This window comes from Cnephaeus nilssonii, assembly GCF_951640355.1.
Source record: "Cnephaeus nilssonii genome assembly, chromosome: 5".
Classification (NCBI taxonomy): domain Eukaryota; kingdom Metazoa; phylum Chordata; class Mammalia; order Chiroptera; family Vespertilionidae; genus Cnephaeus; species Cnephaeus nilssonii.
In genome coordinates this window covers 79,971,917-79,990,161 of record NC_137076.1, presented here as the reverse complement: position 1 = coordinate 79,990,161, position 18,245 = coordinate 79,971,917, and the positions used below count along the sequence as shown (strand labels likewise).

At 37.9% G+C, this 18,245-nt stretch overlaps 1 protein-coding gene across 1 annotated transcript in view; it reads right to left on the bottom strand.

The window, feature by feature from the left end:
- Positions 1-4,039: 4,039 nt before the first annotated feature.
- Positions 4,040-18,245, bottom strand: part of UBE2D2 (ubiquitin conjugating enzyme E2 D2) — a 47,922-nt gene continuing 33,716 nt past the window's right edge. The window contains exons 3-7 of the mRNA XM_079772103.1: positions 15,534-15,565; positions 15,377-15,454; positions 15,182-15,287; positions 8,782-8,875; positions 4,040-5,708 (exon numbers count right to left, since the gene is read on the bottom strand). Of these exons, the coding sequence (XP_079628229.1) occupies positions 5,663-5,708; positions 8,782-8,875; positions 15,182-15,287; positions 15,377-15,454; positions 15,534-15,565 (356 nt within the window). The 3' untranslated portion in view covers positions 4,040-5,662. The remainder of the gene's footprint in view (positions 5,709-8,781; positions 8,876-15,181; positions 15,288-15,376; positions 15,455-15,533; positions 15,566-18,245) is intronic.

Genomic DNA, 18,245 nt, shown 5'->3' with positions numbered 1-18,245 from the left:
GAGCTATTTGCATACCCAGATGGCCAAGTCTGGAATTTCAAAGAATTCCCCAAGAAGAGGCAGCTGGCTTATGGGTAGTGGCTCTGGAGGCTCACAGCTGTTGGGCTAGAAGACTGGGGAGCCCAGGACCCCAAAACACAAGATAGATTGAAAGGACAAGAACATTTCCTAGGCTTTATCACCAGCCCCCAGTTCTGTTACTCCAGTCCCCAGGCCACCATCCCTCAGGGTATGAAAAGCTATGTTCTGGTTGCCCAGAATAAGTGGGCAGGCAAATGAAATTGGGCTAAGTTGGTTGGAGTCACAGGGACTGCCTTCCTCTGGCAAAAGGCAACAGTGAGCACCAGGTAGAGAGCGGCCAGAAATATGAGTCCCCTTGTTCACATAAAGCAATGGACAGACCTTTGCCCTCATGCAACCTGCAGCCAAGTGGGCAAAGGTCCTGGTCTGGACCTTACTAACCTGTCCACACACAAGAATATGGCTGCTATACCAATGGAGAGGGGAGAGGAAGGTTAGCAGTTTGATACTTCTTCTGGCAGGCTTTAAGGCTAGAATACTAACCTGTTTCCTGACTAAGCCTATGATGGAGCCTCCCTGAGGTAGGCACTGACTCACCCAGTTCTAGATAAACTTGTGAAAAAAGCCAAGCCCAAACAGGCTTCCACACCCCAACAAAAGCCCCTCTCAGATTCTATCCAAGCAGATTTACTGATCACCCACCTCCGTTGTTACAGCTGTGGGTCAACACTGCCCTCTGCTGGCCACTCAAGTACTAGCATCCACTTTAAGCAAATGCACTTCAGATACATCCTCTCCATCAGTGGGCACAGAAACTTCAACCCATCTATCATCTACAGTCCGTGGGTGTGGGGCAGAATAAGCAAGAATGAACCCAGGGACACAGTGCATCAGAAGAGAAATCACTAAGGCCCTCTCCCCAAAATTTATACCTGAAACTTTCTATCCAGCTTGGAGGTTGATCTTACCCTCAAGGAAACTACCAATCCCATAATCTCCCCTCACCCCTTCTCTTATGCCCTCTCTTTTTCCCAAAGGAGGGGATAGACTGAGATGACCTGGAGCCATCCTTCCAAAAAGGATGAAAAAGCTTTAGTTCCCTGGTTCTTCCTGTCACACTGAAATCCCGGGTGTCCTCTGAAACAAGTTCAGTTCCCCTCAAATCAGTACAACACCCTGCAAACACTCACACCTTTCAAAGATGGCAGCGATGCTGACTGGAGGTAGGAGAAACTGCTGAGAAAGACCTAACCAGTATTGCCTCTGATTAGCTGGGGGAAGTTCTGATGCCCCTTCTAACAGATAGGCAGCCTAGCTTTTGCTAACTATCACCCAAGATGGTGCTGGGTCAGGTTGTATTTGTGAACTGGTTCTAGAAAACCTCCAAGGAGCCCCAAGCTTTGGAGCTTCCAAAGCTACCCTAATTTCTTATGGAAAACGTCAAAGCTGAGAAAGCTGGTGATTTGGGGAGTGGTTGGTCTTGAGGTCAGCAAAACTAAATCCTCCCTACTCATATTCATTCCCTAGGGGTCCTACAATTTAGGGCAGGGGTGTACCCTTTAATAAACAGTCAAGATTTTTCAGTACGTAGAAAGAAATTCAATAGAAGAACAAATGACCCCGGGGAAGGAGATTAGTTGCTGGAAAAATGGTAGCTACCACCACTCATATCCTTAGAAGTCTGGAAAGAATACACAGCACAAGGCTGGCACTGCTCTTCCCTGGACAGCAGTTACCAGAGGCCTGGCCAGGCACTTAGTGGCTTCTTCTCGGCCTCTCCAAATGTAGTCAACCATTTGCTTTCAGAGTACACCGTAGGGCAATCATGAGCCCTAGCCCTGGAAAAGGCATTCTACCAATAACTTACACAGGAGGTTAAAAACAAAAACCTCACTCAATTGAAAACTATTAAGTTGCTGTCTTGATGCTAAGATATTCATAGCTCTACTATCTGCTAAGAGGCAGATTATACTTTGCCTTCAATCAGGTGCAGCTCCACAAATAATTCAGATGAAAAGTGACCACTTATAAGAAAAATGTCGCCTCTGTCTCAACCAGTCCAGGAACAATCACTGAGAAAGGGCAAAGCTGGTTGGTGACTGTGTTGTTATACATTCAGCCACTGAGACCCAAGGCCTTAAAGCTTTAGTAGTCCCATCTTTTGAATTTTCCCACTTATATTAACTAAGATAAAATATGGCAACAATGGGGGAATGAATATTATAAATATTAACCCTGGCAAAGTGATCCCATGGCCAGTTTTCATATTTCTAAGCCCATCCCAGGAATTGGCCTGGAAATATTCAGAGGGCCTGAATATTAACCACTTATACCAGCCAGGGCTAAGTATGATTAAAAAAAGATTTTAAAGAAAGGCTTTTGTCGGGTAGCAAACTCAGAGCCACTTTTCATCTAAGTGCATACACAATATAAGAAAAATTAAATAGGGAACAGGCTCCAGGAATGTCCCCAAGGTCTATTTTCTCTCCTTAGATGTGTATGAATGCATATTTGATAGTCTACTACCTTCACAGTTATTTTCATATTAAAAATCTGCTTTCTCTTATATAATATCACACCCACCAAAATAACCCATCATCACTTGAAATAAAAGAGTATTCACAAATGAAATCAAGAGGTAATGTGTCCTTAACACTGGTGACTATTATCTGCAGGGGCAATAAAGATGCTTATTTCTGAGTAGGAAGAAAATATATGCTCATAATTCAGAAGACCCAAGAACTGAAGAAAGTTCTATTAAAATCTAGCCACCAGGTGTTAAGGGGTACCGTAGAGCAGACTGAAACAAAACCCACAGTTTCACCTTAATTGCAAATAAGGAACAGTTTACAGCTGTAATGTAGAAATAATTCATCTCTCATGACAATCTACCTAGGGCTCAAAATAATTTGTTGAGGCAAAGAATGACTCAAAAAGCGTAATACTGGAGCAGTAGGAAGTACAATGATTGCCTCTATTGCGAGATCAGGGCAGAGAACATGAATCCCTCTCTCTGACCACCACCATAACCTTCTCTCTACAGACCTCCCTGCCACTCCCTACCCCAACAGCCTTTCTTCCAAGTCTCTGTACTACCCAAAGTATAGAAACCAGCAGGACAACGCTAACTTTGACCACTGGCCAATAACAGAGCATGTAAGTATCTGAAATCATGTAGTTTCACTAAAAGAAACTACTCCAACTATAACTTGACCCAGCACTCCATGTAATTAAGAAGCAAAGCAAAAGGAAACCATACAATTGACATTCCCTTATAACCACTGCTTCGCTAAGATAATCAGGGTTACTGCAAACAAACTTTCACATGTGATAAAGCTGAGACACTCCTGTAAAAAGCAATGTGAGAACCATCCTGAGTGACACATACATTTATTTATTTATTTATTTATTTATTTATTTATTTATTTATTTATTTGGTGAGTGGGGAAGGTGGCCTCCCTGACTGAGCCTTCATTCTGACCAAGGCATATATATATATGGACTAGACCAAATATGCTCCATACTCAAATGAGCAAAACCAAACTGCATTCAAGGGTCTAATGTTTATGACTATGTAAACCCTTTCATTAGAAACTTGCACACCAGGATGTCTTACTTAGCACTTAAAAAAATACTTATGGAACCTTCTGTAAAAATATTTACATTTTGACCTAATAAATAGTAATGAACTGGCAGCTCTCTAAGATAACAAAGAATCAGCTTTAAGGATGTGTGCAACTGTCCCATAGTCAACAGTACAGTTAATAGCAAGTCAAAAATGGATGAATTCCCACCTGCCCACGATAATGAGAATACAAGATAATTTTAAATTAGAGCTCAATTTTAACTCCTTTCCCCACAACTGTTAACAGTCAAACCTTCTTTGCAAGATCAAGAATGCTAGAAATATTAATAAGTAGCCAGCAGCTAAAATGCAACACTTTAATAGTTTTCAGGTTATGTCACACTTTAGTTCTGAGATGGGAGAGTAGTGACACAGAAGATAAGACAAGTTGAACAAGTTTAAAACCAAAAGCAGTGGACATTTATTCCTCAATTTTTGTGCAAGAGTGTAAAGATGCATTTGAAAGAACCTAATGGCTAGTGAGCACCAGCCATGGCCTTCAGGCTGGCCAGGTTTACAATTAGATTAGGAGGAGGAGAAAAAAGGTAACTTGCCTAGTTCACACGAATGATGTTTCTGGCAAACACAGTTGTTTACAAGTTTCAAACTACATTTTACTAGAGTCAAGGGAAGACTTCAAAAAAGCCACATACAGTACAATTTAAAATTGAATGAACATCCTGCAATGTTAGTGCAAAGTAATTATGAAGACTCTCCAATACAAGATTGTGCTCATGTTTCCCAGGTTTGGTCAATGTTGCTCTTTTACAATCACAGAAGCTTAACTTACCAACTAGCAATGCCTTTGTTTTATGTCCTATGTACCAAGGGAATGTCACAAGGTTTTGGTGAAATGCACTTGGTTTCATTAATAAAGCAAATTTCTTATTTAGTTTAACAGTCATGTTCCTGGAATACTATACATATAAATTTCATGGAAAAGCTTTTAAGCTTATGCCCTTATCTTGTTCAGTGAAATTACTTTCAAGATATCTTTTTTACTATGTAAACTGGAATTGTTTCATGATTTTGAAATGCAACCAGTATAAATGAAAACCAAAAGCAGTGGACATTTAAAGAATAAGGGGAAAATCCACCACTAATTTCAGCTAGATAAAGTTCTTAAAATAAAAAAGCCTATTCACACAAAATTATATGTAATGACTGTAGTAATCAGTTTATTACACAGATTAATCATTCTTGAACGTACCAGCTCCAGAGGAGCAACTGGGTCTTTAAATATACACAAGTATTTCCATCAAATGAATTTTCACCCTTACATCCAGAAAGACCTAAGCAGTTAAAAACATAAGAAAAATAAGAGCTATTAGCTATGTATTAACTGAGAAACCACATACAAACCAAAGAATATGGAAGAGAGAAAGAGGGGCTGAAAGGACGAGGATTAAAGGGTGGGGAAATGTAAGAGGTGGGAACAAAGCCCATCACACTTTATATACTAATAGCTCCAATCCAGTTAAACTTAGACCTTAAAATACAGGATGTGGGTAGATTTTAATCTGGTTGGTCATAACTTTCACCTAAGACGTAGGTCCTTCAGCATAAAACGAATACAGAAACAGCTTCATGTTCTTCGCCTTGCTTTTCATATCTGTTTTGAGTTTAAAAGGATTCCACTTAAAAAACATCTCCTACAGGTCAGTGGGCTTTTCCTTCCCATCCAAGCACACAACATACCCACCACCCCTCAACTTGCAGTTATCCAAATTTAAGTCAATAGGAAAGCTTTTAGTCTCACACCTAGGTTATGTCTGAAGAACTGGCTTGTCACATACACACTTCTCTGCTAGGAGGCAATGTTGGTACAGAAGTACAGTATTTCTATTTGTTGTTCGAAGTATGTACAACACGCAGCACTGCTGTATCAGGTAAACATGTGCACAGGGGAAGATGAGGCGTGGGCTCATAGAAAGCAGTCAAATGGAAATCAAAAGGACTTTCTCTTTGAGAGTTCCCCTATCTTTATTTGTAGAGGTTATCCAATAATTTCTTTAATTACATCGCATACTTCTGAGTCCATTCCCGAGCTATTCTGTTGTACCTGTACACACAAAGAGAAGCTTAGCTTAACACAGGTGAGCAGTCAGAAGGCATATTCATTATCCCATCTAGTAACATTTTTAAAAAAATATTTTATTGATTTTTTTACAGAGAGGAAGGGAGAGGGATAGAGAGCTAGAAACATCAATGAGAGAGAAACATCGACCAGATGCCTCCTGCACACCCCCCACCGGGGACGTGCCCGCAACCAAGGCACACGCCCCTGACCGGAATCGAACCTGGGACCTTCCAGTCCGCAAGCCGATGCTCTATCCACTGAGCCAAACCGGTTTCGGCCCATCTAGTAACATTTTTATCCTCTCTAGTGTTCTTTATTAAAAACCCATGTAGTGCCCTGGCAGGTGTGCTCAGTGGTTAAAGTGCTGACCTGAGCACCACAGGGTCTCAGGTTTGATTTCCATGCTACTAATAGAGCAGCAGTTGCCAACCAGTGGTCCGCAGACCACTGGTGGTCCATGAGGTCCGAAAGGTTGGCGGCCTCTGTAATAGAGGGCTCTGATTCAATTTTAGCATTTGCTGGCATACCCTTATTCTACACTTGATTGACTTATTTCTAGGAAAGATCTTCAACCCTTGTTCATTTACTTGGAGTTCTTCAAACTATATACTTCTACATTATATGGTTCTTAAAATCATATACTTATAGTGATTAAATTGATATAATAATTTCCTCTGTCTCAATAAAATCACTAGTTCTGGCAGAATGTATTTTAACAATTTGGTTTCTAAAATGAATAGGTCTATTGCTCCAGAACATTCTAGTAGTAAAAATAAGGAGGCCAAAAGGTTCTACAATTCTTTGACTTAAAAAGGGATGCAGGCCCATCCAGTGCTGCCCAGTGATTGAGTGTCAACCCATGAACCAGGAGATCACAGATCAATTCCCAGTCAGGGCACATGTCTGTGTTGCAGGATCCATCCCCAGTAGTGAAGGAGGGGAGAGGGGAGGGGGGACCTCCAGGAGGCAGCAATTGATGTTTCTCTGTCTCTCCCTCTCCCTTCCTCTCTCTGAAATCAATAAACACATATTAGCCCTAGCTGGTTTGGCTCAGTGAACAGAGCACTGGCCCCATGGACTGAAGGGTCACAGTTTCAATACCCAGTCAAGGGCATGTACCTTGGTTGCAGGCTAGATTCCCACCCTGGTTAGGGCCCTTGTGGGAACAACCAACTGATGTGTCTCTGTCACATTGATGTTTCTCTCTCTCTGTCTCTCCCCCTCTCTTCTACTCTCTCTAAAAATCAATGGAAAAATATCCTCAGGTGAGGATTAACAACAAAAACATATTTTTAAAAAATATATTTTATTGATTTTTTTACAGAGAGGAAGAGAGAGGGATAGAGAGTTAGAAACAACGATGAGAGAGAAACATCGATCAGCTGCCTCTTGCACACCCCCTACTGAGGATGTGCCCGCAACCAAGGTACATGCCCTTGACCGGAATTGAACCTGGGACCCTTGAGTCCGCAGGCCGACACTCTTATCCACTGAGCCAAACCGGTTTCGGCAACAAAAACATATTTAAAAAATGATTAAAAAATAAATAAAAAGGAATGCAGACAAGTTCTTCTGAACATTACAACCACAATGGCTTAGAAAATGCCTTTTTGTTTTATGCCCACAATTCCAGATATTTGACAAAATGGTTCTCCAATTAAAAAAAATGTATTTGAATAAATTCACAAATAGAAAAAAGCATGATCTAATTTTATTTTGAATGTAGCCAGAAATAAATGACTACAGAGACTATTCAGACCTAAATACAGACAAAACTAAACTAATAACCAACTGCTGTTACAATCCCCCAATGCCCCACTTAAAAATATGTTATCTAGCCTTGGTTGGTGTGGCTCGGTTGGGTGGAGTCCTGTCTCATACACCGAAAGGTTGCAGAATCAATTCCTGGTCAGGCATATACCTAGGTTGCGGTTTCAGTCCACAACTGGGGGGGGGGGGGGGGGGGGGGTGGGAGGGAGAGTACAAGAGGCAGCCAATTTATGTTTTTCTTTCTCTTTCTCTCTCCCCCCACTTTTTCTGCCTTCCTTTAAAATTCAAAAAACAAATCCCTGGGTGAAGATCAAGAAAACACACACACATACGAATTGTATCTATATGCCTATCTTATCCAGTAGAATTTAAATAATTCTTTACATTTTAACTTTAGAAAATTATCCACTTTTCCTCATCTATTTCCTCCTGTTTTAATGAATATACCCCCAAAAAAGATCAGAATACTTTTAGTTACTATTTCTTTGGATATCCTGACCATTCTTAATAGTTCATAGTACAATTCCAAAATATGTTAATTCTACATTAAGTTTTATTTTTTTGAAGGAAATTTTGGGTTTTCATGTCTGGTGGCATTTATTCTTTCTTTTTTAAATTATACCAAATGGTAGAAAAACAATTTTCTTTCCCCATTAATTTTCAAATACCTAAGAAAATTGGGCTCTTGATGCAAAATGAGTTATATATCAAAAGCCAAGAAGACATAAAACTGTTGAAAATATAATGCAGAAAAGTTTCTCTAGACCAGCAGTCGCCAACCTTTCGGACCTCACGGTGGTTCATGAGGTCCGAAAGGTTGGCAACCACTGGTTTAAGGAAACCTTTGGAGCAGCGGTCACCAACTGGTGGTCTGTGAGGTAGGAAAGGTTGGTGACCACTGTTCTAGACAGTAGGAGTCATATGAAATAATTAAGAGATAATACCAGCTGTGGCTGGGAAGCTCAGTTGGTTAGAGCATCAGCCTGATACATCAAGGTTGTGGATTCAATCCCTGGTCAGGGCACATACAAAAACCAACCAATGAATGCATTAATAAGCGAAACAACAAATTAATGTTTCTCTCTCTCAAATCAATAAAAAGTATCAGTGTCATCTACATATAATGATACTCAATGCAAATACTCCTCTTTTCTATCCCCAGGTGAGTGTATTAGGATTTCATTTTAAATATCTGATCTATACCCAGCCCTTAGTTAAGAAAGATTTGAGTCCCAAACATCTCTACCCTACCACAGGTACTTTTCTGTCTGGTGGCCATACTTACTTTTCTCTATCTGTTTTGTAGATCCGAGCAATCTCAGGCACTAAAGGATCATCTGGATTAGGATCACACAACAGAGAACAGATGGACAAGAGTACTAGAATGAAGAAAACATATAAATTAGTAGAGAATAAAAGCAAAGAATTCAAAGAAACATGAGGTGCCAACACACGAGAAAATTCTAAGAATTTATTTATATTGCAGTGCCTAGCAGCTTTAAGCTCTACCTAACTTTATAGTTACAGTAATCAAAGATTATAAGATTTCTCAGTGCTTAAATCCCTAAGGAAGTTAGCCCAGGTTGGTGAAGTGACTTGCCCAAAGTCCCATTAGTTAGTAATTATAGTGAAATTAGAATCGAGGTCTTCCAAATCCCAGACCAATGACACTTTTTAGAGCTCATAAACTTTAATTTTTTAGAAGCCCATGTTCAGGAATAAATGGCTTTCAAAATTCCAAAGACAACCACACTAATGAATGTTCTTAGTCAGAAACAACCAACATGAAATCCAACAATCACTGCTTTCTCAATAGCAGATATTACATTCAGATGCAATGGATCTGTTTCATTTTCAGTTGAAAACAATTTAGTCCAAGAACATAAAGGCTAGTATTTGCCCCCAAATGGGGCTAGCCAAACTTATTACAGAGGGTACAATATACTTCTACCAAAGTCTCAAATTCTTTTCAGTGATGATTTAGAATCTCATCTAAGCCATTTCCTAAGTAACAACCTGGGATATAGCAGAAAATCTCAATAGTACAATTTCCTCTGTTAAATTTGTTGTTAATTTATGTACTTATTATTGAATGTAAAAAGGAAGCCAAGGCCACTAATTACATAAAATACAGTGGCTTCTGGTATACTGAAATAAATCCCAATCCTTCTATTCTGAGACTAACAGAACTCAGCTTTAATGTTTGGCAGCAAGAGATAATAATTCTGATCTCACTTTACTCCCAAAACATCAATTCAGCAGGAAAGGATTTATTCATTTTCCTATCAAATCTATTTTGTAGAGATCAAGGGCTTCTGAGAGGTAAAGAAAAAGTTTACATGCCCTTTATCATTCAGTTTAACAAAAAAGCTATTTCCTTGCCTTAAGAATATATGGAAAATAAAAAACATCAGGAAAGATGTTTTCTGACTCTTCATTCCTGTTGCCCATAATTCTGGCAGATGGCATTCCCAAAACATCTTCTCTTCCCATTGTCAGGTGTATCACCTGATGCCCTCTTCAAGCACAGAACATCCTAACAGCAATTAGGAAAGATTTCATGTATTTCCTGGAAATGACAACAGGGAGTTATAGATTTTTGAATGTTCATGAAATTACTGACTATAAAAAGAAGAAACTTGTCCAGCCTATCAAACTGGGAAGAGTACAACTGATTCTTCACCTAAAATTAGAGTACAACTGATTCTTCCCCTAAAATAAGACATACTACCAAAACAGTATCAGTTACAAATTTTCTTTTTTCTTATTAATATATTTTTTATTGATTTGTGAGGAAGGGAGAGGGAGAGATAGAAACATCAATGATGAGAACCATTAATCAGCTGTCTCCTGCACACCCCCCCACTGGGGATTGAGCCCACAACTGGGGCATGTGCCCTTGACCGGAATCGAACCTGGGACCCTTCAGTCCATAGGCCAACGCTCTAGCCACTGAGCCAAACCTGCTAGGGCTAAAAATTTTCTTTATTTACAATTCCGATTATTTCAATAAGGCTATTTTTAAAAGATACATTTTAAAGAAATAACTTGTCTTACTTTCTTTCCAGGAAAGGAAGCTGGAGTGGTGGTTATCTGCACCTGGTAAAAGGATTCTTAGTATACTACTTAGTTCCTTTAATTCGCAGAAAATTGATTTTGCCTTATAATTCAGTTTGTTAAACTGAATGCCTTATATACCTTCTTTCGCTGTAAAGAAACTAACTCCTATTTCTACAACCTGTATAGACTCTTCACTGAAATAACTAATTTTTCACCTATGTATACATCTTCATCTGTATATATTCATTTTCATTAGTGTCATAACCCAGTCACTTCCAATTCTAAAAACATATAACAAAGAGGCTTTATGGCACATTTATCTGCTTAAGGTTTCAATATATTTAGTTATCTAACAGATATAGTCAAAGTAGAGAGAAATTCGAGTCAAAATTATGGCCCTGGAAAGCAGATTATATTAAAGGAAAAATTGCCCTGACTGGTATTTCTCAGTGGTGAGAGCCTTGGCCTGAGCACTGAAGGACTGTAGGTTTGATTCCCTATCAAGAGCATGTACTTGGTTTACAATCAATCAATGTTTTGATGTCTCTCTCTTCGTCTCTTTCTCCCCTCCTCTCCCTCACTCCCTTCCACTAAAAATCAATGAAAAAAAAAAAATCCTATGGTGAGGATTAACAAACAAACAAAGAAAGAAAAAGGAGGAAAAAATTATTTTTACAACAGGACTCAGGTCTTTCACAGAATTGCTTGCTCATACATTCCATTTACAAAAGGGAATCATTAAAACATTAAACCTAGATACCCTGATATAATCAAATTCACTAAAATGGCACTGCAATGATTTTAAAAGATAGCTACCCAGATAGAAGGAACATTAAGTCAAATAAAACTAGCAGCCCTATGATTGAGAGTAACTGAAAAATCAACACTAGGCACAGAAGAGGAGGGGGAAAAAAACCTATGGTAACAATTTCAGCTATATAGACCTCCCCACTCCCCCCCACCCTGTCCCCCACACACACTATTCCACCTCTCTTGGTCCATAACTTTACTAGATTTATTTCTCTACTGCTAACTGCTACTTTGTGAAGGAAGAGCAAGCAGGCCAGGAAGTCACAAGAAAAGTATATGAACACTTTCACAAGTAGCCCATGACTTGCAAGGGGCCTACAAAAAGAAAAGAGGCTACTTATCTGATACACTATGTTACAATCTTTTAAGACGTGATCCTCTAGTTCTTTGTTTTTTATTTTTGCCTAGAACGCCCCCCAAAAATTTTAATTTAATGCCCCAGAGTTCTTGTTTCCTTTTAAAAAATTAATGTCAGAGTATACAAGTCTTATAATAGTTATAACATGACAAATATACAACACTTTCTACAATACAATAGTACCTTTATCCCAGTTATTTGAGTGCTTATAAGGAATCAGATAACTGTGCATTTTTGCTTTTTCAATCTTCATAATAACAATGAAATAGTAATTATCATCCCTATTCTCTAGATGAAAGAAAGAAAACAGAAACTTCTTTGTCTAAAGTCTCATTCAATAAGAGGTGAAACTGATATCTGAATATGGGTAGTTAGAACCAGAATAAATCTATGTTCTTTAACATGAAACTATGCTGCCTCTTGTCTAAATGTGTACATTAAAGAAATCATAAACTATAAGATAGAAAACAAAAATATTTTTATACATAAAATTTCAGCACCCAAATACCCAAACTGTTTCTTTGTACCTATTTTTTTTTATTTTAAAGAGGATATATCCTAAGATCTGGTGATAATGGGTTGAGGTCGCTTGTAGATTCACATACTTTTTTTTTTTAATATATATTTTATTGATTTTTTACAGAGAGGAAGGGAGAGGGATAGAGAGTTAGAAACATCGATGAGAGAGAAACATCGATCAGCTGCCTCCTGCACACCCCCTACTGGGGATGTGCCCGCAACCAAGGTACATGCCCTTGACCAGAATCGAACCTGAGACCTTTCAGTCCGCAGGCCGATGCTCTATCTACTGAGCCAAACCGGTTTTGGCTCTTTGTACCTATTTAACATACTTTTCTATATAACTTAAGTTAGTGTATATTAATTTTACCTTTTCTGCTTTTTTCAAACACAGCATTTCCCCATTTTCACAATATCTGTAAGGATCAATCCTCTTTTAAATGCACGTGTTAGAACTGATTTATTTCTTCCTCTATGGTTGGGCCTATAAATAATTCCTAATTTTCAGAAATAAATAGCACTGCCACAAATGTACTTGCACACAATGCTTTTTTATTATTTGGGGTTGTTTTCTTAATACAAATGAATAAAACCAGAATTACTGGGTCAAAGGGTATTAACCTTTTGCACTCAGATGTCGAGTGCAAATTACTCTTTGAATGTATCAATCATTTGAAATATTAAAAAATCCAAATAAATAAGTTTGTATGAAAAGAAACTCCAGTTTTTTATTCTACTGCCACGCTTTGTAAAATCTGGGGTATTTAAAAAATTAAATCCTGAGTAGAATAAAGGAATCGAGAAAAAAGCAAGCGAGTGCAAAGGGTTAATTATTAACTCTCATCTCTTAATACATCTTGGGATATACAAACCTATGCTTCTGTAGTATATGAACACTCATTGTAATGTACCTTACCAGCATTTCGTTTTCTTTTTGAAAGATCTTTGTTAATTAAAAAGGTGAATAATGGGAACTATATATTTCTTTATTTTGTTCCTTTCTGTCCTCTCATCCACTGGAATCTAGGTGTTTTTTTCTTACTGATTTATATATGTTATTTGTATTATAAACATATTAGCCCATTATCTTATTTACTAGAGGCCCGGTGCATGAATTCGTGCACCAGTAGGGTCCCTCAGCCTGGCCTGTGGGATCGGGCTGAAACCGGCTCTCCGACATCCCCCGAGGGGTTCCGGATTGCGATAGGGTACAGGCCAGGCCTTGGGACCCCACTGGTGCATGATTGGGGTCAGAGAGGGACAAAGGAGATTGGCCAGCCAGGGAAGGACCATGGGAGGGCTCTAGGGCGTATCCAGCCTGTCTTGCTCAGTCCTGATTGGCCGGACCCCAGCAGCAAGCTAACCTACCGGCTGGAGCGTCTGCCTCTGGTGGTCAGTGCACGTCATAGCAACTGGTCAACTGGTCGACCATCTTCCCCCTGGTGGTCAGTGCACGTCATAGCAACTGGTCAACTGATCAACCGTCTGCCCCCTGGTGGTCAGTGCACATCATAGCGAGTGGTTGAGCAGCCTTAGCATATCATTAGCATATTATGCTTTGATTGGTTGAATGGATAACCAGATGACCGGACACTTAGCATATTAGGCTTTTATTATATAGGATGATGCTGGAAGCCAGTTCCAGCATGTCATAATTGCAAGAGTTTCATCAAAAGGTTGTTGGGACTTGGGGACTCAACAAGGGCTGAGTCACATATGTTATCGCCTGTTGGGAATGGGTGAAGGCATTTCCCCCAAACCTGAATAGGATGATTGTTTGCTGCCAGACAGCTCAGGGCATCTTAATCTACATGTTATTGCCTCCTGTTGGCCAAACACCTGAACAGCCATAGACTATTCCCCATTCTGACAATGCTTCTGTAAGGAAACCCTACCCTTTGAAGTGTATCTCCACCTTGCCTTAGGACAATTTGTGTTAATAAAAAAAGCAAGGAATCCTGAGACAAGGAGAACTTAGTTCCTTTAGCTAAAGCTCCTCTGAACCTCAGTGCTTTTCAAAATTATCTTTTGTCTCTGGACTCTTACTTCAGTTACACACAGCCTTTCTCCAGATTGCTGAACCCTTCTTAATGCTGGAAGAAGAAGCCCGGCAGGATGGCCTATGGCTTATATTTGTATTTTGACAACTTTAATCCACTTGTGATTTCATTTAAGTATGATATTGAAGGGTTGCACAATTTCAAATCAACACATCAGATAAAGTTTATTAACTACCCAATCATCTCACTGACATAAAAAATAAAAAATAAAAATAAAATCCCGGGGCTGGGTAAAAAAGGCTTAAGAACTAAAAATTTGTAGTCACAAAACAGTTCCAGGAATATAAAGTAAAGCATGGTGAATATAGTCAATAATATTGTAATAACCATGTATGGTGCGCCAGGTGAGTACTTGAAATATCAGGAGGACCACTTTGTAAAGAATATGATTACCTAACCACTGTGCTATACACCTGAAACTAATACAAAATAATACTGAATGTAAACTGTAACTGAAAAATAAGATGTTATGATGTGAAAAAAAATCCCCCATCTACTCATGCAATTAATTATGTCTTATTTAGAAGAGCTACTGGATCTTTCATTACAAAATTAGTAACTAACTTTCTCTATACATTTTCAAACACACAGGCAACTATATACCAAAGACTGTTAAGATGCTCAAATAATAATTTATTTTCCAACCTATAGCATTTAGAATAGCAAAATGGACAGAGTAGTCACAACACAAAGAAAGAATGCATATATATACTTGAAAATCCAATGCTCTCCACTGGTCTCAAGATCTATTATTTAAAAATAAGGGGAATTGCTACTTCTTGTTACAATAAGTATAAGTAATCTTTTTTAAAAATAACCTTAAAAAGACTTTTAAAACACAGTTGCTTTATCTTGATATTGAATATCCATTCCATTACCTTTTGAAATAGTTAGTGCTGGAGACCACTGTGACCGCAGAATATCAAGACAAATGCTGCCATTACTGTTAATATTTGGATGATAAATTCTTGTTGTAAATGCAACCTATAGAAAAAAATAAAAACCAATTTTTGTAAACTGGTTTATTAGTATCATAGGAAACACATTAAAAGCAATTAACATATCCCAATTACCTTAGGTGGTTTGAAGGGATAATCTGTCGGGAAATGAATTGTCAAGAAAAATACTCCACCCTGATAGGGACTGTCATTCTGTTGATAACAAAAAAAGTGGGATTAAAACGAATGAATTACATAAACTATTTATTCTGAAATTAATGTGAATACTTACTGGCCCCATTATTGTAGCTTGCCAATGGAACACTGGAAAAGAACAACAACAAAATTACCATGAAGCAATATCCACACTGTACCTACATCATAATCTGTTCATTTATAAGCAATATGTTGAGTCTTGGGCTGGATGAGGAATCTAAATCAAATTTTTTGAGCCTGAAGTGAGAAAAAGGACTAGCATGTTCTAGCCCACTGATAAGATGCTCAATGAAAAAGTATTTGGGCTGAAACATGAAAATTCATGTCAAGTAGACAGAACTCTTGACAAGCTTCAAAGTTCCACTTTTAAACAGATGTTTCCTCACCTCAAAGGGTAAAAAAGAGCCAAAAGATTCAATTCTTTGATGTGTTATATCATTTCCCCAACACAAGTATATATAATTTACTCCGAAGTAGATAATACTCAAATTAGGAAAGAATAGTTTTTACAAATGTGAAACAATTTCTAAAAGTTATCTATGTAGATCCTTAGAATTATTGGTTTCACAATTTAAAAAAAAATTAGCTGAAAGCTTCAAGCTTAATTATAAGCTCTAAGGACAAGCCAAAGAAATTATAAAGTTGCATAATAATGAAATATTCTCTTCTAACAGCAAAAAATGACGCTTGTTCCATTTCCAAGGTGGTAAAACTAAGTACAGTATAGAGACCAAAAAGCCAGAGTTTTCACTTACAAGCAAGCTACTCAGCACTTAACATTCTTAAGATCTTGGCAAACTAAGAGAAGTTATCACTGAGATTACATGTGAACAACCCAAACCAGCTAGGTTGTCACAAAGAGAAAATGTGAAAACTAAGAAGTCATATGAAAATCCACTGGAATGTCAGCCCATATCCTCTACCTCCACATATGAAACTATGACTATGATTTTTTTGCTCCTCATTGAGGCCTGAACCCACAAATAGTAGCCTGTTTATTACGAATAAAAATGAAGGACAGGTATTGCTGAGGCTTCCCTTCTTAGAATATCCATTTTCTGCCAATCATCTTTTTTTTAAATTATTTTTTTAATTGATTTTTTTTTTTTTTTTACAGAGAGGAAGGGAGAGGGATAGAGAGTTAGAAACATCGACGAGAGAGAAATATTGATCAGCTACCTCCTGCACATTCCCTACTGGGGATGTGTCCACAACTAAGGTACATGTCCCAAAGGAATCGAACCTGGGACCCTTCAGTTCACAGGCCGACGCTCTATTCACTGAGCCAAACCAGTTAGGGCTGCCAATCAACTTTTTAAAAAATATGATTTTATTGATTTTTAGAGAGAGAGGAAAGGAGAAAGACGTAACATTGATGGCTGCCTTCTGCACACCCTCTACCGGGGATCATTCCTTTTGTGGCTGAATAATATTCCATTGTATGTATATACCACATTTTGTTTATCCCTTCATCAGTTGTTGGATATTTGGGATGTTCACATTTTTTTGGCAATTATGAATAATGCTTCTATGAACATTTACGTACAAGTTTTTGTGTGAACATATGTTTTCATTTCTCTTGGATATATGCCTAAGGAGTGAACTCACTGGGTCACATATGTGTTAACTTTTTGAGGACCTGCCAGACTGTTTTCCAAATTGGCTGTACCATTTTTGTGTTCTGATCAGCAATGTATGAAGGTTCCAATTTCTCCATCTGCTCATCAACACTTGGTATTACAGTGGAACCTAATTTCTTGAACTTAATTTATTCCGGAAGGCCGTTCAAAAACCAAATCAGTTTTCCCCATTAGAAATAATGTAAATTGAATTAAGCCATTCAGACCCCCCAATGATTACCTATTTTAACCTTTCTTATATACAGTATTTACTGTTTAACCTATAAACACTTTAAAAACAAAAAGAACATGAAATGTAAGTGAAAATTAACAAAAAGGAAATGAACCTTAAAAATTGAAAATTTAACAATTATAAGCACCGACAAAAGCAAAAAATATGAAAATATTCACAGCACAATATACTGAAATTTTAATAGTGGTAAACTGACTCATATTCATGCATTCTCTGTCACCTGAGAGGTGCATGACTGATCATGCAGGTATCAGCATGAAAGGGTTGTCAGTTGAGAAGTGAATTGTTTGAGATGGGAGATGTTCAAGAAACAAGGTTCCACTGTATTTGTCCTTTTTATTCTAGCTGTCCTAGTGGGTATAAAGTGAAATCTGCATTTCCTTAATGACTAATGATATTGAGCATCTTTATTGGCCACTTGTGTATTTTCTTTGGAGAAATGTCTATTCAGATCCTTTACCCATTTTAAAATTGGGTTGTTTATATTGTTGAATTTTAGTTTTTATAAATGTATTTTGGATAAATGTGTCTTATCAGAAATTATGACCTGCAAAATTTTCCTCCCAAACTGTGTCTTTTTGCTTTCTTAAAGATACCATTTGCAGCACCTAGATTTTAAATTTTGATGGATTCTAATTTCTCTTTTTTTCTTTTATAACTTATACTTTGGGAGAGTTTTATTTAACTCTCTGAGGTAACAAGTTTTCTATCTGAGAAAGAAATGTGGTAGCATTAACTAGTTTGGAAGCAAAGGAAAATTACTTAAGCACATTGAAGAGAACTTAAGAAAATGAAATTTAATCCCCAGACTTTAAACACTTTCAAGTAAAGATTAGCTATTCTCAACTTTGAGGAATTTGTCTGAAGTAAAACCACTTTTGAAAGAGCATACAAATGCAGGTACACTATATAATAC